Source organism: Ictalurus punctatus, chromosome 1, assembly GCF_001660625.3.
Source record: "Ictalurus punctatus breed USDA103 chromosome 1, Coco_2.0, whole genome shotgun sequence".
In the NCBI taxonomy this organism is placed as follows: domain Eukaryota; kingdom Metazoa; phylum Chordata; class Actinopteri; order Siluriformes; family Ictaluridae; genus Ictalurus; species Ictalurus punctatus.
In genome coordinates, this window is record NC_030416.2 from 12,557,759 (window position 1) to 12,584,070 (window position 26,312).

General features: G+C 37.4%; 3 protein-coding genes across 7 annotated transcripts; 2 read left to right on the forward strand and 1 right to left on the reverse strand.

The window, feature by feature from the left end:
* Positions 1 to 1,340: 1,340 nt before the first annotated feature.
* Positions 1,341 to 12,957, reverse strand: cdc42ep5 (CDC42 effector protein (Rho GTPase binding) 5). Of its 3 annotated transcripts, XM_017470784.3 has the most exons (5): positions 12,787 to 12,957; positions 7,492 to 7,577; positions 7,291 to 7,395; positions 6,912 to 6,985; positions 1,341 to 4,296 (listed from the first exon to the last, which is right to left on the reverse strand). In XM_017470784.3, the coding sequence occupies exons 4-5, from the start codon at positions 6,979 to 6,981 to the stop codon at positions 3,392 to 3,394; spliced, it is 975 nt and encodes a 324-aa protein (XP_017326273.1). In that variant the 5' UTR covers positions 6,982 to 6,985; positions 7,291 to 7,395; positions 7,492 to 7,577; positions 12,787 to 12,957; the 3' UTR covers positions 1,341 to 3,391. The 3 variants fall into 3 exon arrangements, with proteins under 3 accessions (XP_017326273.1, XP_047011579.2, XP_017326278.1); XM_047155623.2 differs by lacking the exon at positions 12,787 to 12,957 and having other exon boundaries at positions 7,318 to 7,395; XM_017470789.3 differs by lacking the exons at positions 6,912 to 6,985; positions 7,291 to 7,395; positions 7,492 to 7,577; positions 12,787 to 12,957 and adding an exon at positions 6,365 to 6,624.
* atg12 (ATG12 autophagy related 12 homolog (S. cerevisiae)) lies at positions 12,134 to 18,061 on the forward strand. Its single transcript, XM_017470836.3, has 4 exons — positions 12,134 to 12,287; positions 14,738 to 14,874; positions 14,998 to 15,060; positions 17,794 to 18,061. Exons 1-4 carry the CDS (start codon positions 12,170 to 12,172, stop codon positions 17,851 to 17,853), a joined length of 378 nt encoding a protein of 125 aa, XP_017326325.1. The 5' UTR covers positions 12,134 to 12,169; the 3' UTR covers positions 17,854 to 18,061.
* A 368-nt stretch (positions 18,062 to 18,429) lies between these two features.
* Positions 18,430 to 25,704, forward strand: si:ch211-149k23.9 (germ cell-specific gene 1-like protein). Of its 3 annotated transcripts, XM_017470798.3 has the most exons (7): positions 18,430 to 18,546; positions 20,968 to 21,180; positions 23,383 to 23,553; positions 23,765 to 23,812; positions 23,928 to 24,080; positions 24,192 to 24,303; positions 25,050 to 25,704. In XM_017470798.3, exons 2-7 carry the CDS (start codon positions 20,970 to 20,972, stop codon positions 25,417 to 25,419), a joined length of 1,065 nt encoding a protein of 354 aa, XP_017326287.2. In that variant the 5' UTR covers positions 18,430 to 18,546; positions 20,968 to 20,969; the 3' UTR covers positions 25,420 to 25,704. The 3 variants fall into 3 exon arrangements, with proteins under 3 accessions (XP_017326287.2, XP_017326291.2, XP_017326299.2); XM_017470802.3 differs by lacking the exon at positions 23,928 to 24,080; XM_017470810.3 differs by lacking the exons at positions 23,765 to 23,812; positions 23,928 to 24,080.
* Positions 25,705 to 26,312: the final 608 nt, after the last annotated feature.

Sequence of the window (26,312 nt, forward strand, 5' to 3'; positions counted from 1 at the left end):
ACGTGGTGTTGGATGGAGACTATTGGGTCACTCTGTAGTTTAATTACAACTGTGCATACATCCACATTAATCTGGATATATTTGAAAACGCTTCTTTTTCTCTACTTTTTTGGCCTTCTGTCCACACTGAGACAGCATTTGAAATAAGAAAATGCCGTTTCCACTTTGTAGTGTGGACTGAAAAAATAGATATTCAAAAACAATTACATTTTTGGTCATATGACCCACTCAGCTCAAACAAGATGGTACTGCAGTTGTTGTGCCTGCTATCCAGTTTGATAGCTTTGTTAAAGATTAACGTCACTCTGTACAACCTTCAGATTGCATTCTTAAATAAACGCCTGACTGAGATGACACGGGCCAAAGCTGCTTACACTTTTACACATGTACATTATAGGCTTAAAAGTGTTTTCTGCCATTTCAGTGTGGACGATCAATTTTTTTGAAAACGGCAGTATAGACGGGAGAGCGTTTTAAAACAAAAATGCAGTTTTCAGATCTATCCAGATTAATGTGGACATAGCCTGCAGTATACGTTGTGTTCGCTGCTCTATTACATCATAATCACATAGCGGTTACTGAAGTAATTTACACAACTGATTGTCATTAGCTAAAAAAATGGGGTTGGTTTCTGTTTGGCCATTCACAGTTGATGTTATAAACTGATTTTGCTTGCATTTCAATAATGAAGTTGAAAACTTGAGCTGACAATTCTGGCAGGTGTTTAACCGGCACCATGTGGAGTGATTTACCAGTTAATATATGGTTTATAATAAAAGTGAAATATAGTTACAGACACTTTGTACATTCTGGTTTGAGAGATATTCTATGGTTTAGACCTTTATGACAGCATCCCAATTTGAACTAACTGTACCAGTTTTGGCTTTATTTTTTGTAAAAAAAAAGACATAATGGCTTTTGTTGTGGTACCTTTCTTTAAAATGGCAGCAGCCCAAATAATTATAGATGGGAATCTTGGCAGTACCTAGCAATGTAACTAAGCTACAACTCTAACTACATTTTTGAGATTTCAGGTGTACAACTGTATTCAAGAGTATCCATGCATATCTTTTCAAACTAAGCTGTGATTACACCATCTGCCTGTTTAGTTTCAACAGAAAGGCCTACTGGTCTGCTAAAGGATCACAGTGTGGCATGTAAAGGCTGCACAAAGGCTAAATATTATAATGAGAAAGTGGTTTTTAATGACTGAAGTGGCTTTGAAAAATCTAGATCAGGATTTATGAAGACATGTTTATTCCTTTCCAAGCTGAGATAAGATAAATATCTGAAAAGTGGTTCATATGTGTATGGATTCAAAATAATAAACACCCCAAGAACAAATTGTCAGGTGTTTAATCATCATTATATCAAATTATTTACAAGTGAACAGATGGTTATTTTATAAAAGGAGCTGTTTAAGACATTGTTTCTGAGAAGAAAAAAAAACCTCCCCAAAAAAAAAAACAATTTACAAAGTCATGCAGTTTGCTACTTAAAACAATTATTGTGAAACTAAGCTTTAATGCAACTTGTCCATAATTACCTCCCAATAAATCCAGTTTAAACCAGTAGGCAGTTCTCCAGCTATCCTGATTTGGCTCTAAAGTTTTATTTCAGTGGGAAAACACAGGCTTTTTAATAGGAAAGTGGTCTCTATGAGACATGTAAACTCCAATGACTGGCTATTAAAACAGACAGATATGACTGAAGTAAGACATAGTTATTTAAAGTGGTTTAAGCACACTGTTTCTTCTTCTGCTGTACACAACTAGGTATGTGCTGATCATTCGTAAAACAATACATGGCGACATTTAATAAGTCTGTACAGGATTTCGCAGAGGTTTTTCCCCCCAAATTTGCGATGCAATTTGCGGAGCTTTTTTGCGTAAAACTGTTTGGGTTTTTTGGTCTTTCACTGTGATGTTTGTTGGTAAATAAGACCTTTAGCTTTGGCTGAATGAGTGTTGTGATGACGTTACATGATGTATATTGGCCCAAATCTGTGGTAATTTAGAAAAATTGCAAGCTCTTGCGAATATTGCAGAGTTTCCTTGATTCTGCGTTAATTTTATTCAAAATCGCAAAATCCGGGAGGGACTGTTTAATGCACACCATATGGCTATCACCTTAAACACCTTAAATGATCATCACAACCTTTCCATTTATCTAAGCAGAGAAGGGTTTGAGTGAATATGTACATGTCATATGCACAGAGATGTGCAGTGAAAATGTACAGATAACTTTTTTAAAGTTAAAATTAAGTTAGTTAACAGCATTTTTATAGTAGCTTTTCCAACTGTTGTATTTTCAATGTTCTTTCAGTATGATCCCTATCATGATACTGTATTTTCTCTTCATGTACCTTAAACTTAAACAGCAGATACCAGGTTGTGTGTCAGATACACTAAACTCCCTAAGGTTTAGAAGAGCAATAGCAGTAAGCACTATATTAAACTGTGTCAGTCGTAGTAAACCGAGCACCTGCGATCTATCCGCACGATGTTCACCCACTGTTTTTTCCACCCATTGTGTTTGTCACTCCCACAGGAACACCCAAAATTCTCCAGTAAAATCTCCACAACTCACATACACAGCTCATTTTAGACCAGCTCTGGCTTTTTTAATGCCATTATGAATATTAAATCAACATGTTTTTAACCTTAGGAACTTGCTGATACACTTATACATAGATACCACAATTCACTCATGTATTTTCATAACAGAATAACAAAACATTAATTAGAATAAATTTGTTTAAGTAAATGAAAGGTTCTCACTTTACTTTTGTCCTATAGTATTTAAAAATAATAACAATATGGAGTTTCTTTAAAAAGAGACTAATACACTAAAGGACATAAAATTTTTAACCAACTTTTGTGGAATACTGGTATTTGGCTCAACCTTTTACTCCTGTATTGAGATGATTTATTAAACAGCTAAAACAGACTGGATGTCTACCATTTAACATTCCCAGGTAATATGTTTTGAAACTTAAGAGATCCCAGTTTAACAATGATATGATAGCAACAATATTAAACTTATAATATTTGTTTTATAATATTAAATATTAAATGCATTCCATTGTCTAAGGCTTTAGTGGGACTAATAGTACTAATAGAAATGTAATTTCTTTATAATACTACAGTTCTACCCCTGAAAAACATTGTTTTTCATGACAAACTACTGTTTTCTTAGAGTTTTGAAAAGTATTTTTAAAATAAAATTTTCAGCCTCTATTTATGTGTGACCTTTTTCTACTAACAAGTCCAGTTCCTCCTGTTTCGTAGAGTTGTTTTTACTTTGGTAGTTTCTCCCTTTTATGTTATTCAGAAAAGCATTTTGCTGATACTTTTCTCTGCTTGATCTTTACATACCCATCATTAGACTCCTAAAGGCCAATCTCATCATCCGACTCATCCTCAAACGTATAGCCCTGCTCTCCGGCAACGCCCTCTTCGTCTGAATCCGACTCTGACAGATGGTCCTCCTCTCTCCTCCTGTCCAATGGGGAGATGCCTTCATATTCTGAGCTCACTGAAGAAGATGGACTGGGACTGACGTCTGGCCGGTGATTCGTCAGCTCTGGTTTCACGGCTCCTTTATTAGCCATTCCTTCAGCCCTCACCTCCATTCCTCCAACTGGACTTGTATTCGTTTCCTTCTCACATTCCAGCTCTAATTCACCACCTACATACTGCCGACCAACAATCTCCTCCTTTTTGTCGCTAAATCGCACCTTCGGCCGTAGCCCCTTAGATTTGATACCATTGACATCGTTTATATGCTCCTCCCCACTGCTCAGACTGTGTATCCTCTTCTCATTCAGGTCAGTAGTTGCTCCATTGGTTGATATCCCACCATCTGCACTGCTCTTACTGGAGATAAACACTTCTTCTTCACCTTCGTTGCCCATTGTCCACTTGCTGCCCAAACCCAGTCCATCCATCACTCCCAGCACATCTCCCAAAATGGAAGGCCCCAGGTCTAGGTCCAGATCGAAGGATGAGACTGATTCTGAGTGCTGGAGTTCTGTAAATGGTTCATCAGGGGTTTTGCTGTCAGCTGCATGATTTAGCCTCACTTCTGTGGAGTCACTGGTGTCCTCCACAGGAGAGGTGATGGACTTCAAAGGCTCTGGGTTGGAGGGGCCATGACTGGACAAGAAGGAGGTGTCTCCGAAGGCGTCTCCACCACGGCCAATATGCATGGTGTGGCGAAAGTCGCCGAGCGGGGCAGAGATCATGGTGGGATCCAGGCGGTGAGCCCGGCCCGACTTGTGTAGCGGCATTGGAACTGTGAAATAAAATTCAAGAGTGGTTATCAAATCCAGTTACATTACAGAACTTAATCTATAGCCCAGCATTACCTCAGCAAAGCAGAACTAACCTTAAAAATAAAAATACAACGTAAGTTAGACAGTCACTCTCAAGTTGTGATCCATGATGCCTTTTATTGAGGATTAGGAATACATAAATAAAAAGGCAAATAATTATGTTAGTTAATTAGTTTTCATTTTTAATGCCACGACTCAATTCACAGCCCTGAAGACCATTTTCCTTTGCATATTATCCATTTCTTTATAATAATTTATTAGTCTAATTTCATGATTGCTTTGGCAATTAGCTGAATAATTAAGTCAGTTGTGGGTGTGTGTGTGGTTTTTTTTTTAAACGTGTGAACTCTCTACCACTTCTTACTTCATGTCACTGCTCTCTTGTTGCCTTTTTAAACACTAGGTTCACTTGTTAGCAATTCTGTTGTTGCTGTTGTTGTTTTTGACAACAGTTTGACTCTCCCAGTTTTAGATTGTCAATATGGATAAGACATTTAAATCTAGCCAGGATGATGCAATGCAGAAATGTTTAACAAGAGACAGCAAGGGTGAGAAAGAGCTAACTGAGAGCTAATGCCAAAGCCATGCTCAGACTTGTGAGACTCATGAAATGTAAAAACACAGTTTTGGATTCTGCCCCTGGGGCTTGAGCAAGCCACACACACACACACACACTCGCACAAACAACTGAAACAGACATTATGAAACGCTCCAGTGTTGATGGAGCTGTTCTAATGAAATATAGTAATCGTGACCATTAGGAATCTGTTCAGTTAAACGCAGACAGAGTAGTGATGCATTTTTTTTATTTTATTATAGCAATCAAAATAATGTATTTTAGTATAATAATATTGTTAATAAGACTATTTTTTTTTCTAACAGACTTTTTTTTCATGCAAAATGAATTAAATATAACTTATTATACAAGTGAAAGACCAGATCACATGGATCTTAATAAGCATCAGTAAACTAAAATTATAGAAAATGCAGAATAACCAGTGAATCTCTACTGGAAGCAATTAATCTAAGGTTAAACTGAACCGAATCCATTCCAAAACTCTGTTATTCAGTTTATTTTGGATATCGCCTACTAATCCTCAATCCCGCTGTATGTTGAACAATACCTCCTAATGGAAGGCAGGTACCCGGCCTACACAGTTGAGATGAGCAGAATGGAACAAGTATCTTACTTGCTAGGAAAAGCAGAATGCAAATGAAAACGAAAACAACCTAAAAACCAGGATACAATTGTAGAGCCTGTATGACTGGCTGAGTGGAACTGTAACTCGTCTTTCTTTTCGTATGAAACTTTAATACGGTCCAGTGAAAGTCCCAATAATGTGTTTTTACATGGAACACTGGAAACACACTGAACTTTAGACTCTCTTAAGTGAAAGTACTATAAAGCCAAAAAGGTACATTCGTAGTCGAAAACATTTCTGGGACAACGATATACTGATACACCAGCAACTATTGTATCGTTCTGTATCACCTTGAACTACTTTCTCATTGAGTGTTGGGCGTTTTTAAGGGCTGAAAGCGCCATTTTTGTTACCTGGATGATGACGGCTCGACAACAGCAACAGCTGGAGCCTTTACCACAAACCACTTTCAACACCGTTTCAAAGACTGAAACACACTTAGGGTTAACTCTATGTTAGAGTTTTAATTTTAATACGCTGCACACAGGAAAGTAAAATCAAATCAAATTAAAAAAAAAAAAAAAAGTTTTGAACAAAGTAACAAGTTAATCTGCAGTTGATTAAAGTTAGTGTGTGAGTGTGTGTCAGGAATGTGAGCACACTTTCCCCCAACAGGTTGCTCTCTTCAACTAATCTTTTTAGGGTGGGGGAAAAACACACTCCAAAGTGAAATAATTGTGGTATTTTACAGCTGGAAAGTTGATACAAAAAGATACAAAAGAAAGAAAGGAGTGCGACAGGAAAAGTGACTGCGCCCCTCAGGAGTTTTCTGGAGTTACAAATTATACTGTAAACAGGACAAGGGGGGTAAAAAAAAAACACTTACTTAGACAAATATGTAGAGTACTCCTTAATCCTAGTCACACTTCGACTTTCTTATTCCCTTACGTCCAGACGTCTTTAATAAACGGTTTAAATCCTGTTTTCTTGTTTTCTCCTCGTAGCTAATTTCTTGGCGGCGCTCTACTCGGATATTTCTTTTTTTTCCCCCTCCTTGTTGGGATGGGCAAGGAAGTGACGTCACTTTTATTAGGGAGCGCTTTACCATAGCACAGAATGGAAAATGCGAGGGTAACGTCCCAAACCCAATACTAACCTACTACGTAGTATGCACCAAAAGAGGACGAGACCAGAGGGTACCATAGTTATAATATGTGGCGTACTAATTTCAGCGCACTATTTAGTAGTGTAGTACGCGGACGCAGCCCAGGACAGCTGTTTTCCCTCTTAATAGTCTGTACTTCACTGCAGTCACGTTCTCTTAAAAAAAGATTTTAAATTACTAGAAACGCTGTAAGGTAGCTAATAGATTTTTCATGGAGCTGTTAGTTGTGTAATGTAGTGTATATCTGAGTCAGGGTTATAGCTCGTACAGCGTAGGTGTGATGATTTACTGTTGGTTCTAATCCAGCCTTGCAACATTGTCTTCCACAGAGTGTGCATAGTTCTGCAGAAGAAGAAAAAAAGTTTATTTATATGTGTGCATTTTTAAGTAACTTGTCTAACATTTCATCAATGTTTTTTTCCCCACACAAAATGTGTGTATAGGTGACCATACTTAAGGCATTTTTGTAGAGGAATAGTCATATACACAGATCACTTTCTCTGAGATTGATGAGATATCATGAACGCTTTTGTCAACTCAGCTCTATACAGTACTAAACGGCTGATTGGAATGTAATTAATATATAATAAGTAGTAAATTAATAAAGGGGGCACAGTTGCTTAGTGGTTAGCAGGTTTGCCTCACACCTCCGGGATTAGTGGTTCGATTACTACCTCCTCCCTGTGTGTGCAGAGTTTGCATGTTCTCCCCATGCTTCAGGGGTTTCCTCCGGGTACCTCGGTTTCCTCCTCCTGTCCAAAGACATGCATTGGAGACTGACTGCCATCATTTTCCATAGAACGTGTGAATGTGTGTGTGTGTGTGTGTGTGTGTGCGTGCGATTGTACCCTGCGATGGGTTAGCCCCCCGTCCAGGGTGTCCCCTGCCTTGTGCCCCAAGTTCCCTGGGATAGGCTCCAGGCTCCCCCGTGACCCTGGATAAGTAGTACAGAAAACGAATGGATGGATTGTAAATGAATAGTGTGTTCCTATACATTTCAGTAATACATTTAATCATGATCGTGTATACACACTTTGGACAGTCTGTGATTCATCAGATCATCCAGCACACACACTCCATCAGAAAATTCATAACTAGTCAGTCAGCATATCCATTAGTATTAACACGTCTGTGTTAAAATAAAATTATAAAAGTTAATATAAGATATGGGTAATTGCACATTCATATTATATCTTGGAATTTTATGCCATGTACAAATCCTTTTTTTTTTTTTTTTTGCCTCTGAAGAAATAGGAATGTAATTATTTTCTAGCAGAAACAACATGCCATTTTTGTAATAGAAAAAGATTGGTGCTTAGAACTGCTTATGCACTGAACAATAAGCATGGATACTGAGCAAAATCAGACATCCTGGACATCCCACTGCTCAAGAGTTGCACAGGAAAAGGAGGGTAAAAACAGAGAGGAAGAACTCCATACTTCTCTCTGATGAGCTCACTCCCTGTGCTCTCTCTCTCTCTCTATCTCTGTCACTCTCTCTCTCTGTGATTGCAAAAATCATATGGGTTCATGCTTCGAAGTACAATAAACTTATCTTCATAAATAGAAGATTATTTTATTGTTCCACTAGTTCTAATTAAAACCTTTCCTTTAAAGAAAAAAACTCTAAACCAGGTGTGTATGTTAGGACAAATATTAAACCAAAACTAAGCTAGTAGTTCTATAGTGCCGAACAGTGTTAGGCAGCACACCTCTAAAAATAGCACTTCGGTTTAAAATGCTGTTAAATGCCTGACATTCTTTGACAGTCTGTGCACTTTCTTCCAGATGAACAGACCTCCCTGTTTTCTTAAGACAAGCAAGCCAGTGGACATGGAGGAGCAAATAGAGATTTTAAAAAATTGATTTTGCCATATATTGAGGAAATCATTTCTCAGGGCTTTACTTGTTAGTTTAAAGGTCAGTTGTGTGTGAATTAAATTGTCATGTATTTAAATCTCTATCAGGCCAGTCTTTTATGCAAGAAATTTGTATTATGGACATTTTTGTGCTTGTTCAGAAAGGGACATCCTTTCAAATTAAACTTATAATTCTGGCACTATATGATCGAGTTGATTGAATTAAGGTGAAAGCTGAGACAAAACTACAGACGGTCTCCTGCATATTCATGAACATGATTAATCATTTTGGAATAACAGACCTTTATTGTCAACCCTTTATAGGTTAACAAGTACAAAAAAATTAAGGCAGTGCAAAGCCTCTTGATCTTTGGTCACAAGTAGGCAACCTCGTGCACTTTCTTAAATCTGCAAACATTTCTCCTCACAATCTTCCACTGATTCTTTGCCCTTTTCTTGTGTTATGCAATTTGGACCTCAGAAACTGAAATACATTCTTGATCAGACAACTGGAAGGTTGACGTTTTCATTCATCAACCTTCTTTTTATAACTCTGCTTATTTTGACAGAGAAGTTAGCAATGTTGTACATTGAGTTGCCAGTTATTAGACACACCTAACGTATACGTAAACCATTTTACGCAGACAGTGAGATTGACATGGTGTGGACCTTGTGTTGGTACAAGTCTATCAGGCACAGCAGCATTGCTGGAGTTTGAAACATTCTGTATAATATTTTGCCCATCCCATTTACTCTCAAGGCATTTTTAAACATGTTCATGCTATCATTCATGTTCTCATGAAACAGAGTGCCAGAATTTCAGAAGCTCATTATAATTTCTGTTATATTCCTTTTTTATCCAAGGCATTCATAGATAACTTAAAACTAATATATACAGTATCTCACAAAAGTGAGTACACCCCTCACATTTTTGTAAATATTTGATTATATCTTTTCATGTGACAACACTGAAGAAATGACACTTTGCTACAATGTAAAGTAGTTAGTGTACAGCTTGTGTAACAGTGTAAATTTAATGTCCCCTCAAAATAACTCAACACACAGCCATTAATGTCTAAACTGCTGGCAACAAAAGAGTGAGTACACCCCTAAGTGAAAATGTCCAAATTGGGCCCAAAGTGTCAATATAGTGTGTGGCCACAATTATTTTCCAGCACTGTCTTAACCCTCTTGGCCATGGAGTTCACCAGAGCTTCACAGGTTGCCACTGGAGTCCTCTTCCACTCCTCCATGATGACATCACCGAGCTGGTGGATGTTAGAGACCTTGTGCTCCTCCACCTTCCGTTTGAGGATGCTCCACAGATGATCAATAGGGTTTAGGTCTGGAGACATGCTTGGCCAGTCCATCACCTTCACCCTCAGCTTCTTTAGCAAGGCAGTGGTCTTCTTGGAGGTGTGTATGGGGTCGTTATCATGTTGGAATACTGCCCTGCGGCCCAGTCTCTGAAGGGTATGTCACAGTACACGTTGGCATTCATAGTTCCCTCAGTGAACTGTAGCTCCCCAGTGCCGGCAGCACTCATGCAGCCCCAGACCATGACACTCTCACCACCATGCTTGGCTATAGGCAAGACACACTTGTCTTTGTACTCCTTACCTGGTTGCCGCCACACACATTTGACACCATCTGAACCAAATAAGTTTATCTTTATCACCCATACATCTATTTCCCAAAGAAAACCTCTGGATATGACACTGAGCACGTGCACTCAACATCTTTGGTTGACCATGGCGAGGCCTGTTCTGAGTGGAACCTATCCTATTAAACCGCTATATGGTCTTGGCCACCGTGCTGCAGCTCAGTGTCAGGGTCTTGGCAATCTTCTTATAGCCTAGGCCATCTTTATGTAGAGCAACAATTATTTTTTTCAGATCCTCAGAGAGTTCTTTGCCATGAGGTGCCATGTTGAACTTCCAGTGACCAGTATGAGGGAGTGTGAGAGTGATGACACCAAATTTAACACACCTGCTCCCCATTCACACCTGAGACCTTGTAACACTAACAAGTAACATGACACCAGGGAGGGAAAATGGCTAATTGGGCCCAATTTGGACATTTTCACTTAGTGGTCTACTCACTTTTGTTGCCAGCGGTTTAGACATTAATGGCTGTGTGTTGAGTTATTTTGAGGGGACAGCAAATTTACACTGTTACACAAGCTGTACACTCACTACTTTACATTGTAACAAAGTGTCATTTCTTCAGTGTTGTCACATGAAAAGATATAATCAAATATTTACAAAAATGTGAGGGGTGTACTCACTTTTGTGAGATACTGTAATTGAAAGTGTGTTGAGAAAATTGGCCAACTAACATACTACACTATATGACCAAGGTTTGTGTGTAAGAATTTGAGTGGTCTGCACAGAGCCCTGACCTCAACCCCAATGAACTTCTTTGGGGTTAACTGGAACACTGACGGCACACCATTCCTTCTCACCCGATATCAGTGCCTAAACTCACTTATGCTCTTGTGGCTGAATGAGCAAATCCCTACAGCCACGCTCCAAAATCTAGTGGAAAGCCTTCCCAGAAGAGTGGAGGTTATTATAACAGCAAAAGGGGAACTAAATCTGGAATGGGATGTTTCACAAGCACAAGTGGGTGTGATGGGTCCACAAAATTTTGTCCATATAGTGCATGTTCATACCATAATTTTACAGCATGGACAGGGAGCACCAGTATGCCAGTTGCCTCATGTCATTATTTACAACATCATCATCAACCTAATGTTGGAATTAGACCAGTACAGTATACAGTACTATACAGTATAGTTGTCTGTGCTAAATTCTCCTATTTTGGTAGTCTGTCCTATATTTTGGCAGTTGAGATCAACAATCTGCAGATTAAATCAAGTAGTTTCAATTTTAATCCTCCTACTTTAATCCTAAAGTGAGTTGTTACAATGTAATTTGCATTGTTGCCTTGAGACTCCATGGTCCCAGGTTCAATCCAGAGTTTAGATTACTACACAGTAAAATCCCTGGTGTTGTATTAACACCCAGAGTGTTTATGAACACTGTAGGGTGTGAATTCAACACTGTGGGTGTTAAATCAACACTGGTGATTTTGCTCTGTATATTTGTAGAGTTTTACATGTTCTCCCTGCATTTGTGTAGGTTTCTTCGAGGTTCTCCTGGTTCCTCCCACTTCTCAAAAACATGCCAGTAGGTGAACTGGCTACTCTAAATTGCCCATAATTACAAATGATTGTGTGCAATATACAGGCATCTGGGGTGTATTCCTCATGGCCAATGGTCCCAGGATAGGCTCCGGATCCACCACGACTAGGATAAAGTGGTTACTGAAGATGAATGAACGAACAATTTAGGAGATGACCACAGGCACAAAAACAACAACAACAACAACAACAACAAAAAAACAGGAATGCTGTCAAACTGTGGTGCATTGATTTTGGTAAAGATGCAGAACCTTTGCAATTGCACTGTTAGCTAAAATCTCAAGGTACCTTGTTTACTCTTAGGAACTGTTGTAGATTCCTAAGTTATTTAGGTTTTGTTTTTGTTTGGGGGTTTTATTTATTATTATTGCGTCTAAATATTATTAGGCGACGCGTTGGGGCTTTTATTTTGAAACTTCTTTTTTTCTGCGCACTCTGGTTATAATGTTTTCAGGCTAGAGAATGTCCGACAACGCAGAATCTCCCACAGAACCACAAAAAGAAGACTCATCTACACAGAATCAACAGAATGTCGCAGCAGATTCTGGAGATACTGCAAAGACGGAGGAGAAGAAAAAGAGTATGCGTTTCATCTACATTTTAAGCTGTGTATTGGAGAAGCCAGCTAGTTATCCTGATAGCGTGATGTTTTTGTGATCGGTGAAGGAGCTACTTCCGCGATGCTTGATTGACAGGCTGGCGAGCGAATGAAATGTCAGAATTCTTTGCTTTTTAACCAATAGTGGAGCTGATGGTGTTGTAGACCAACGGTCCCCAACCTTTTTTACGCCACGGACCGGTTTAATATCGGACAATATTTTCACGGACCGGCCTTTAAGGCTTCTTAGCCTTAGCAATACGGTTAGCCGCCAAGTATGATGCTCTCAGTGCACTCGCATTTGTTGATGTGGGGGCCCTCAGTAATTGCTTCTGTTCTTCTTGTTCCTACTTAAAAAGCTTGTCTTTTAATACAGGGTGCTTGGTCTCCAAGTGGCGGAGCAGTTTTGAAGGGTTCATTGCCTCATTAGAGAGCCGGTTGCCGCATATTATGCAGAGCGGGCTTGGTGTGTGGAAATCACCTGTCGCGATAAAACCATATTTCAAGAACGACTCCTGGTATTGTCTGTTAAATGCAGCTTTCTTTTTCCTTGGAAGTCGTAGGCTCTTCTTCTATCTCATCACTGGGCCTTTTTCCCCTTCGCAAAGAAACTTTCCAGAGATGTTTGTTTTTCACTCATTTTGCTAGCTTGTGGGTTTATTTTTTAGTAGTAGCGTATCACGTGACCGAGACAAGCGTCTTGACATGAGTCAAGAGTGAGTCATAGACGGATGTAACGGAGAGAATCCGGTCATTTTTCAAAATAAAACATCGTTCAGACTCAAATAATAAATAAAACGGAAATAATGTAAGTTATTTATTCTTTCTGTGCGGCCTGGTACCAAATGGCCCACGGACCGGTACCGGTCTGAGGCCCGGGGGTTGAGGACCCCTGTTGTAGACGCTAATGTGCTAACTCTCAAGCAGTAATGTGTATTACCGGTGAAAGAAAGAAATGAAATTATAGCTTTATAAAGCTTTTAAGCTAAATGTTGCCTGATATGATTTTTATTGACAAAAAGGTCAACAAGCTAATATCTTAATTAATTTAATTTAACAGCTACTCTAGTCAACATTTGACGTAACTCGCAAGTGTATACATGTAAACAATGAGCCAAAGATAATAAAGTTAAATAAGCCATGTCAATGTAGTAAGCAGTCTTTTATAGGATGCTTGTGTAAATATATATAATGTGTGTGTGTGTATGTATATATATATATATGTGTGTGTGTGTATATATAAATGTGCGTGTATGTATGTATGTGTATATATATATATATATATATATATATATATATATATATATATATATATATATATATATATATATATATATATATATATATATATATATATATATATATATATATATATATATATATATATAAATATATATATATATATATATATATATAAATTATTATTATTATTATTATTATTATTATTTTAAGTAGTAACATCTATTGTACTGCTATGCAATACCCGAGTGTTTTTAACGGGGGTAGAACAGACACACAAGACAAACAAAATAAAAAAAATAAGGAGGCCTCTATTTGGTTTAAGAGACCTGACACATTTGGCATTCACCACACACATGCTAGACGCTCCAGAAAGAAGGAACTGTTAAATGAGAAGTATTCTTAATATGACTTTAAATAACATTACTATTTTGGACTGATTAACTGATTAAATTTTGCCTGGCTTATGGTGATGCAAACATTGAGGTTAAAAGTTTGTAGGTTTTTGCTGTTTATATGGAGCTTTTATACAGTTCACTTAATTGCAAAATGCTATACACCTTATGAAAAAAAAAAAGCTCTTTATCAAGATTTTATATGTAAGTAAATACAATTTGTGTTGACTTTTCTACTGTAAACAAAACTACAAAGGGAGGACCTCTTCCCAGTAGTAACTAAAATATAAAAACTATTACTGAAATACACAAAAAGGTTGCTAAACAATAAACATGCAACAGCAGAAACTGTGTAAATAAATAATGCTAATGTTACAAGCTATATCCTAGTCATCAACAGAAAAAGCTTTAGTGATAATGGCTTCATATGGCAATCTTCAATAACCACTTTATCCTGATCAGGGTTTCAGTGAAACGAGAGCAGAAATGACGCCATGGATAGGAGGCCAGTCCATTGCCGGGCAACACACACACACACACACACACTCTCTCTCTCACGCTTAAGGACATTGTAGCATAATCAATTTATCTTATAGATGGGAGGAAACCGGAGAACCCGGAGAAAACACGCATGGACATGGGGAGAACATGTGAAACTCTACACGGACAGTAACCCGAACTTAGGATCAGTTCATTGCAATCAGCTCATAGAATCATGAGCAATATCATTGGAGTTAGATAATTATGATGTAGTAATAACAGCAGGCCTACCTGCGTCTGTGTCTTTGTCTCTTCCAGTCGATGTGCTGTTGAAGGCAGTAGGAGACACTCCTATAATGAAGACTAAGAAGTGGGCAGTAGAGAGAGGGAGGACTATTCAGTCTCTCTCTCAGTTCATCTCACGCTTTCTTAAACTCGAGCCCAACGAACAACTGGTACCATTCATTTCATCACACAGAGTTCATACAGTGATATGTCAGGAAGTGATTACTTCATTATGCAGTATGTTGAAATTGAGTTATTGAAATTGTCTTATGCACCACCTTTTTTTTGTCCAGTTTATTTATGTCAATCAGTCATTTGCGCCATCACCCGATCAAGACGTTGGTGTCCTTTTTGAGGTAAGTGTTAGACAATCTTGAAATGAATAATGCTTGTTTCTGTGCATATATGCTTCGGATTATTAATTTAGGAAGTAGTGATGGACATGTTGAAACCAAAACATTCTTTTGAATGAGTTCTGTAAATTATTTGTGAGTACAGTATTGCTAAGTAATAAGTATAATGTTCATAGTCTGAAATTTGTTCTGTGACTCATTGCATATTGGGTAAGTTTTGTTTTTTTAACATTTCTGTCATCTGACAGGCATGTCTACGGGCATGTCATGACAAACACAGTGTGGTTTGTAACAGGTCACATTATTTCCTACTTCTTTAAGACACTCCTTATGAGTGGTAATCTGTTACATGTGATGATATTGTCTGTATTGGTAGAGACGAGATGATGTAATGAGTGATGATACTGGCTCAACCACAACATAAAAGGAGTCAGACACGAGGTTTTGAAACTCAAAAACAACCTCTATTGATACATAAATTAAATAAACTGTGATTTTCAAGTGTGCAGGGTAAATATGTAAAGTAAGTGTAAGAGTTTGATAAAGCAGATATATTCATGTGAAAAAAATAAGTACACCCCATGGATTTATTTATTTATTTAAACACATATTTGGAAAAACAAACATATGATCCTCTTTGAAACAGTGCCTACACTCTATCAAATGGCATGCAATTACATTTTGTAGTAATTTTCACAATTTAAATTAACAAAAAAAAGATCAGTCACATGGAAAAAGTAAGTACACCCCTATATTTATCACACCTTCAAATCCATAAAATTAGAATCAGGTTTTCGAGATTGTGTGTCAGTAATCAGAACCTGCTTAGGGAGTGAAGGTGGAACCGGTCTTATTTATACCCCTCTCATATCTAGTGTCTGGTGTTCCCTTTGCTATTGAGGTGGGTGGTGTCATCATGCCAAGAACTAAAGAGTTCTGTAAGCCCTTCAGAAAAAAAGGTTGTGGATGCCTATGAGTCTGGCAAGGTATTTAAAAAGATCTCCACATTATTCGAAATACATCATTCTACTGTAAGGAAAATAATCTACAAATGGCGCAGATTTCAAATGACTGCCAGTTTGTTCAGGACTGGCCGTCCCAGCAAATTCAGCCCATAAGCAGAGCATTTGGTGCAAAGAGAAGTCTCCAAGAACCCCAAAATTTCATCATAGGATCTGCTAGTGAGTCTTGCAACTGTTGGTGTCAAAGTGCATGCTTCTACAATCAGAAAGAGATTACACAGATATAACCTGCATGGGAGATGTGCCAGGAAAAAGCCTTTGAAAGACTACAGTCTGCCAATGGGCATATAGGCAAAGACCAGGCCTTTTAGAATAATGGTCGCTGGACAGATGACGCAAAGATTGAGTTGTCTGGCCATAGTAACAGCAGACATGTTTTGTACAGACCAAAGACAGCTTTTCAGGAGAAGCACCTCATACCAACTGTGAAGCACGGTGGTGGAAATGTTATGGTTTGGAGTTGCTTTGCTGCCTCAGGGACTGGATAGCTTGCATTCATTGATTCAACTATGAATTCTGTATCATATCAAAGAGTGCTTGAAGATAATGTGAGGCCATGTGTCTGAAAGTTGAAGTTGAACTGAAAGTGGAGCTTTCAACAGGATAATGATCCTAAGCACACTAGCAAATCCACCAAGGAATGACTCAAAAAGAGGAAATTGAAGGTTATGGAATGGTGTAGTCAAAGCCCAGATTTGAATCCCATTTAAATGTTGTGGGGGGATTTGAAACAGCTAGCACATGCAAGAAAACACTCGAACATCTTCCAACTGAAAGAACATAGCATGGAAGAGTGGTCAAAAATTCCAGCAAGCCTGGTGGACAAAAACGCCTACAAGAAGTTATTTCTGCTAAACGGGGCAATACTAGCTTTGGAGCCCAAGGCTGTACTTACTTTTTCCACAGAAGAATATCACATCTATTGATATTTCTGTTGAGTAAATGATTGAAAAAGATCATTTTCCTTGTAGTTTTGTTCAAGTATACCAACTTCATTAAATGTGTATACACACATACTGTCCACTTTATTAGGAACACCAGTCTACATCAGCCAATCGTGTGGCAGCAGCACAAGGCAAAAAAATCAGCTGTAGATATAGGTCAAGAGCTTTAGTTAATGTTCACCTCAAACATCAGAATGAAGAACAATCTGTGACCTGTGACTTTGATCGTGAAATGGGTGTTGGTACTTGATGGATTTATTTGAGTGGTGAGAAAACCAAAAAAAATGGACTGGTTGACGGTTCTGTGGGTGGAAACGCCTTGTTGATAAGAGAAGTCAGAGGAAAATGGCAGATCGGTTCGTACTGACTCGTAGTAACTCATCATCCTTCTTTACAACTATGGTGAGCCGAAGGGCATCTCAGCATGTGCAGAACATCAAACATTGAATTGGATGGGCTACAAAAGCAGAAGACCACATCAGGTTCCACTCCTATCAGCTGAGGACAAGAATCTGATGCAATCATGGGCACAGACTCAACCAAACTGGACAGGTGAAGATTAGGAATAAAAATCACCTGGTCTTTTTCAAGTCTTCAGCTGTCCAGTTTGGCTGAGTCTGTTCCCATGATGGCATGAGATTCCTGTTCTCGGCTAACAGGAGTGGAACCTGATGTGGTCTTCATGTGTAAGCTCTTGAGACTGTTGTGTGAGAAAATCCAAGGAGAATCAGCAGTTTCTGAAATAGTCTCTTCTGTTTTTATGCTTTCAGTGTTTTGGCAGTGATGGGAAACTTGTTCTTCATTATTGCAAGTCACAAGCCTGGGGATGACCTTTCAATGTTTTACACACATGCATACACACACAGACACACACTCATGCACGCACACACACACATGCACACACACACGCACGCACACACACACTCACACACACACACACACACACACACACACAATTAGTGTTCTCATCAGTTTTTATAATGACTAATTATTTGTTATTTGTCTTTATGTAATAAATGTAAATAAATTATTATGAAACTGTATAACGCTTCTTCTTTTTTGATAGATTGTGTTTTGCTAGATTTCTCTTTCTGCATATTCTTTGATTGCTGAGACAAGGGATTACCATACAGATGTCATATCCCAAAAAACACCTAATGTCTGTAGTGTTAAATCTTGTTAATATTTGGATTATTTAGAAAGCCCAGCAAGTGATTTACGCTCAAGTGCAGTCGCCTTTGCATTGTTGCAACAGCAAGCATGGAAGGAATGAATGTCTGCGCAAAGGAAGATGGACTAACAGATGGTGGGATTACAAAAAGGAGGAGATTTGTGAAGGCATGTAGAGAAAATGAGGAAAATCCTGACAAGTGTGAGAGGCTAAAGGCATGTTGGCTGCTTGGCTGTATGGCTGAGGGCCATTTCTGCTCTTGTCTTCCCAGAAAATAGGAAACAGAGACAAAGGGTGGACTGGGAAGGGAACTGTTTATACACAATTGTTCATTGTGTACTTGTTTCTGGAGGTAGGAAAGGATCATGTTTTAAATTGTTTATTTAAAAAGCTCAACAGTTTTTTTTTTGTTTTTTTTAATTCAGTTTATTGGGATAAATAATGCTATGTATCTGGCTGATAGAGATTCAACCTGCACTGATGGCTCACTCCAGAAACCAAACAAAAAAAAAACTATAATAATTTCTGTGCAATTTCTCTAAAACATGTTTTATTCAGAAGTGTTCATTTGTATTTGAGTAATTTACTATTGATTTTTTTCAAATGCATTTATTAATGACAATGTGTAGAAGATATTTGTTTTTTAACAAGTCATTTTGATAGCAGGCTATCAAAAATGTATTTTTCCATAATGTTATGATAGGATTATTTGGACAAATTGATAAAGACCCAAAAGTCTTGATGGGTTGCACTGACAGAAACCTGTTTAGATATTTTTAGAATTAAGTTTGTGTTTAAATCACTCCAAAATTATCAGTCATTTCAATTTGATTTCGAATGTCTTAAAATGTGTATATGTATTATTAGTATAAGCATATATGGAGTACTAACAATTAATATAAGCCATTATATGTTTAGACTGTATTTGCAAGATTTCAAATGTATGTATGATGTAATAACTTTCATAACCTGACCTTCCTTTCTTCCTTTCTTTTTCTTTATTTCTTTTTTCTTTTTGTCTTCCTTCCTTCTTTCCTTCCTTTCTTTCTTTCTTTCTTTAATTTGGGTACAGCAGTTAGATGGTATCACAAAAAAAAAAAGAAGTCAGATGCGCCCATCAAACCAGCAAATAAAAAATGAATATCGATTACTTGTACATTTTGGTTTAAAGCAAGCACATAAGCAATAATTTAATCAGAAACCACTCTCAATTTTTATTACACACAGCAAGTTATACTTCTATATACTGTACACCAATGATGCAACATTAGTCTCAAGTTTCAACAGATTTCCAACATCTTACATTTTGGGGAAGAAGAGTAAAAAAAAAGAGTCTTCCAGAATTATTGGCACCTATGGGCAAAAATAAATGTATATTTAATTTATTCAAATCTTCCACCCAAACAAAAACAGAAACTGTGTATCTTCAAACATATGTGCCAAAAGTATTGATAACACCTAAAGTATATCAAATAAAGTGGAAGAGGCAGTGATAGAGATTAATCAAGTTTAATGCCAGTGTTATATGCCACTTGCATAACAACAAGCTAAATGGAAGCATTGCAAGAAAGAAGCCCTTCATGAGAGCATCTAAACTTTACCAAGCAAGAACAACAGTTGGCATTGTGGGTTCGAGTCATGAACACAATCAGCTTGTTTAGTAACAAAATGGGGATGGCCTACAAGGAGAAACACCTGGTATGCACAGCCCAAAACCTGTTAGATTTCATTAAGATGATGAACCAAACATCAACACAGAATTGCTTAAATAAACACAAATTTCACCATTTTGCAATAACCAGTCTCTGGATTTGACCCGTACTGAGAAAACATGGGATCTGATTTGGAAGATAGGGAAGTCAGACCTTTCTGCATGGAAGAGTGCATCACAATCCCTCTACAAGTGTCTCCAACTTTGTTGTACACTACAGGATGTGACTCAATGCTGTTTTTCTCGCTCGGGCAAATATCACAAAATTTTTATTGTAATGGTGCCAATAATTACAAAACCAGGCTTTTAAACATATTGCACTACTAATTTTTAACAGGATGTTTAAATATAACTATAGAATGCCACTGTATGTAAGTTAAATGATTGCATATGTTTTTTTGTTTGTTTTTGTTTTTAAATATTACTCTCATGATGTGTGCCAATAATTCTGAAAAGCACTGTAATTTCAGAAGCTGTCTGATTTAAGGCATGATGTGGTATCTTAAGGGGAAACTAGTGAGACACAATATGAGTTGCTTCTTCCTTCTTTCCTCTCTTTTATGCTGAGTGACTTTGTTAGTAACTTTGTTTTCATCCATGCTTGTGCTATTCGTTTTTAGAATAATGATTTGGAATATCAATACCATATATATATATATATATATATATATATATATATATATATATATATATATATATATATATATATATATAAATTTAATTACACAGACACATGAAATTACAGGGAAATGTTAGCTCTGTTATGCTCTAGAACATTTTTCTGAATGGTGTTGGTTCACATGTTCCCTTAGAGGGAAGCACCAAACTGCTTTCTAGATTGATCTCCTTTGTTTATTTATCCTTCTGACAATCCCTTTTTACCACTGTATATATCCATTTTACCACTGTTTCTTTATCCCTCTGACAATCCCCCCCCCCCCTTTTTTTTTACCACTGTATATATCCATTTCCAGTTCTGAAACGTCCCCACCCCAACAAACCTATTAACAAACAATTAATAATTATCATAATTGGCTTGCTTTGGTCTTCTCTTTGCTTTAGCCATGTTGGAGCACATGCCTCGACGCTCCCGCTCACTTCTCTGCCTCTCTTTGACCTCCCTTGCCCTGACTTTGTCTGTGCTGGCCTTTTGCACCTCCTACTGGTGTGAGGGAACACAGAAAGTGGTGAAACCGCTCTGCCTCTCACCTGTTAAAATGGTGAAATGCAGCCAGAATAACAGCCAACCTTTTACAGTGGGCACAGTGCAACCAGGTAACAACCAGTATGAGAACAGCAAAATGAAGACAGCAAGAGTGATGTGCAAATTAGCTCAAGTTCTAGTTAGACATACTGATGAAATCACAAAGAACAACAATAATAATAATGCACATTTTTGATAATTTCTTCCTGCTTAGTTACTGAAAACAGCAAGAAATATTACTTCTACTACTACTACTACTACTACTAAAATAATAATAATAATAATTTTTCCCCAGTAGCTACGCAAGAAGAATACATGTGACATGAAATAACGTATCAATAATGTAATGTTTCAGAAGTCTTCAGTGTATTCCTTGTCACACTTGTAGAGTCGTATAAGTATCAAGCCCTAAGACATCAAAGCCAAGGATATTAAAGAACCACAAAACTTTAAGTAACATAGAATTAACCACACATCAACATAACAAGCCTTCAGTTTCTGTTTTCAATTAAGCTAATAAATAAATAAATAAATAAAATCAGCTCAGGTTATTTATTACTCCAATCAGGTTTCTGTGAGTCTTACTGTCACAATACTAACCCAGATATAAGAGTATTTCAGGGCAAATGTGACATTTTTGATCAATTCAACCTTGAAATTTCATAATACCTTCCAGGAAATTTTTATAGTGCCTTCCAGAAATATTAGTAACCTTCATGAAATGTGAAAAATAAATTATTGTACAAAATAAATATTCCATATTTATTTACACATCATATTTATACATTTAATAATTAAAATTTCTATTCAAAGCATTATTATTATTATTATTATTATTATTATTATTATTATTATTATTATTATTATTTTAGTAGTAGTATTGCTAATACTATAATAATAATAATAATAATAATAATAATAATAATAATAATAATAATGGGAACTACCTTTATTTTAATATAATAGCATTTGTTTAATATCCAAAATTTGAGCATAGAAAGAAGTGTAGAATGTGTAGAAAGAAGCTAAATTATCTACCAGTAAAATAAGACAATTTAATAATCTTATGATTAGTAGAATGTCCAGAAATAGGATTAATAATCTTCTATTTGTTTTATAGTGTTCTCATAATAAGAATTATTATGTAAATTTGACAATATTTAACATTTTTTTCACATGCTTAGATATCAGCTTAGAGTTGCAGTGCAGATTGTTCTCTCACTACTGTTCATAACGTGCATACAATAAGCGGGTTACAATGGATACAAGTGAGATTTTAAATGAGACTGTACATGACCATAATTGAAATGCATTTAATCTGTCTGATCTGTACTGTTTTAAGCTGGTCAGGTTTTGGCACTACCTCTGATCTTCTAAATTGCTCTCTGAGATTATATTAATTAAACCTAAAGCTTAAGCTCCCAAATCCCATTCAAATATCTGATTAAATGAAGAGTTGGACAAAAACATGATGCCCTGTTAAGTGAGAGAATTATGCATCCAGGTCATAACTTATATGAGCTGTACATTATAGTACATTGACTGCATGTATACTGGATAAGTGTACTGTTATTTGGCAGAATAATAGTTCAGCAGCTGAGTATTTGTTTGAATTAATGGAATTTAATAAGGCATTAAATGAAATGGAAATTGTTTAGTTTCCAATTTGAGACTATGGAAGAAGTGCAGGATTACATTACCTTGGAGAAGAGATAAACTTTTCCTTCAGTGACTAAGAAACATCCATCCTTTTCACTGACATTTGTGGCACAATGTTTGATCATTTATATAACAAGTAGTTGTTTATCCACTCTTACAGAATGGACACATGAAGTTTACATGTAAATTTTACACGTGGCTTTTTTTTTTTTCACACAGTGCATATGGTTTTATTTTTCATGTACCTTTCATTCTTTCTTTACTCAGCTTTTTTTTTTTTGCAAATACTGTGTACTTTCTCCCATTTATTTTAGTTTCATGCATGTTTTTACTGTTATACAAATGAGTTTTCACGTTATTTTTTTTTCTCCATGTATGAGTTATTTTCACATGTGATTGTTTTCACATGTACTTACTTGAATTTACAATTTCATGGCATAACATGGTGAAATATTGATCACATGTCAAATCTATGTGATTTTACCCATAAGGGTTTATGCACTCTGTTTGTTAGATAAAGTACAAGTTCTTGCCTTCACTGATATTATTGAAAGAGATTGTTTGGCATTGTTCTAACTTCAGATATCTGACCTTTATTCACTCTGTCTCTCCAGAACTACCCTCTAATGAAACAATATCACCAAACCAGAGAGAAGCGCTTACTAAGACTCAACAGGCAAAGTTGGCTAATGCTGTGCAGTACATTTGGGAAACGGGAGAGGACAAGTATATGTTTCGCTACTTCCATGCAGGATTCTGGGAATCTTGTGAGAAACATACTGATGGTAAGAGCCCCTTAGCAAGGGAAATGCATGTAATAAAGTGGTTATGAAACACAGAGTGGGAAGGAAGAAGAGGATGAGTGGAGAAAAAGGGAATATGGTAATTGGTGACAATTGGCCTACATTTTACTATATATAGACATACTGTAAGGATTAAAATTAGATTGCCCATAAAGCTAATTTAGAAGGAAATGTTTTGACTGTTATTCTGTAGGGGAGCGATGCCGCAGGTTTATAGATCTAACCCCTGAAGATACGCATGGTGAGAATATTGGTTCTATGCATGAATGTCTGCATCTATATACCTATAAGTATATCATGTATTTGGGTGAAGCCTCTCACCTTTTTATCTCCCTCTTTCTGGCTGTCTGTTGAAGGTGTTCTCTGGTTGTCTATGATATCCGAGTTCCTATACATCAGTCTTTTGGGGATGGGATTTCTGCTGATGTGGCTGGAGGTTCTTTGTTCTCATAAAGAAATGCATGCACTCAAAATCAATGCATTTGCAGCCTTATGCACTGTGCTGTCGGGTACGAGGCTAACCCAGTGCTCTGCTGTTTAATTCATAAGACGTGCAAAAGAAGCATTTAAAAATTTGTTATTTCTTACTCAGTGCTTTATGCCCTTCACATCTCTCTTAGGCCTAATTGGGATGGTGGCCCACATGATGTACACCACAGTTTTCCAGTTGACTGTGATTATAGGCCCCAAAGACTGGAGACCTCAGAACTGGGACTATGGCTGGTCTTTCGCGTAAGTGTACTTATCCATTTCATTAATATTCACTTCGGATCCACCCAGTGACATGATTTCATTCAGAATAGGGTATCCCTTTGCAAGGATTAAAAGTTATATTGAAACGCTGACCGAGACATCCCAAGCCATACATCCGTTCATTTTCTATACGGCTTATCCTACACAGGGTCATTTAGCCTATCCCAGGGGACTCCCCATGGGTGCCAACCCATTGTAGGGCACAACTGCACACACACTCACACAACCATTCACACACTATGGACAATTTGGAAATGTAAATTAGCCTACAACGCATGTCTTTGGACTTTGGGAGGAAACCAGACTACCAGGAGAAAACCCCCCCAAAGCATGGGGAGAACATGCAAACTACACACACATAGGTGGAGGCAGGAATTGAACCACTAACCCCAGAGGTGAGAGGCAAATGTGCTAAAATTAATTCTCTTACTTTAGGCATCGCTGTCTGTGTTAGTTCTCTATGGTGTGATGTATTGTTTGGATGACCCATTGTAGAGCCATTTGCTCGGCTCTGGTACAGTTTGTCAAACAGCTTTCTAGAAACCACTTGTAGAAATTCATCATCAGCTTCTGGGACAGGTTAGCTCTTTTCAGCCTCCTCAAGTAATAATGGTGTGCCTTCATGAGACTTATAGTTATGTTTTCCTGCCCTTTCATCTGCTTGAACTTTTCTTCTTTTCCCGATTTTATATTTTCATTTTGAATTGTTTCATTTCTCTCTTCAGCATGGCCTGGGTGTCTTTTAGCTGCTGCATGGGTGCTGCTGTCCTCACCTTCAACTCCTACACCAAGAATATCATTGAGATTCGCCGTCGACAGAGACTGCGCCCGGAGGAAGCCCGCGCGGCTCCTTCCTATGAGGAGGTGGTTTCAGGAGTTGGGATCTACTCTATCAGTGGCCTACAGCAGTGTCCTGATGGGATGATGGATAGTATGTGGCTAAAGCCTGAGACTGTGGGAGTGAAAGCAGAGGTAGACATCCCCATGCTGGTGCTGATGGAGGGATGTGAACCTGAGGAGTGTGAGGACTGCGAGAGGGAGATGGATGAAATGGAAAAGGCCATGGAGAGAGAGGAAACAGACTCACCTTGTTAATGTAAGCTATGTAAGCTATGTAAAAAAAAAAAAATAGGTGTGAAATACTGACACTGAGGGTCTCTTCATGCAGATTACATGATAAATTGGTTGACGTTTCAGTCTGGATTCTGAGTTCTCTTTGAAATGAAATTTCATGAGACCTTGAGTGGATTACACTCAGATTGGATAAGGGCACAGTGAATGCATTTACAGAATTCATTTGCTGTTATTTTTTATAGAACTGCTCTTGATTTGTTTGTTTGTGTTTTCCCACAGTATGAATAAATCCCAAGTCATGTTTTACATGTGAAATGTACACATTTCTTAGATTTTTAGACACTTTTTCTCATGTAGTAGACTATTCACATGTAGGTCTTGTGTTTTTTATTATCACGTTTTGTTTTTCATATGATTCTTTTTATGTGCTCATTGTTTATATGTGGGGCATGTGGTTTCATTTTTCAGATGTGATTTTCTCAGCTGAATTATTTATTTTACACATGCTCACATTATTCACACAAACTATTCTCATACTTGAGTTCATAATTTCACATTTGATCATATATTATTCACAAAATCAAATACGAAAATCATGATCACATAGGTCAGCGTTGTTTAGAGTTCTCTGGAGTTGCAGATATGCTGTCTGGTAAAACGGTATACTTACACTGTACATAAATCTACAAGAGACACTACAGAGAAGATCTCTTTCAATGTCAGCTTCTACAAGCTTCTCAAATAAGGCACACACACACACTTTCATAAAATTTTATTCCATCAGAAACAATGAGACAGACACAAATATTTAAAAGCCTACTTTGCTAACCGTCAAACAGCTGCCTCCTCCTGGTGGCACCCGTGGTCAACATACAAAAGATCCATCGGTACAAATCTTACACAGAACGCTAATA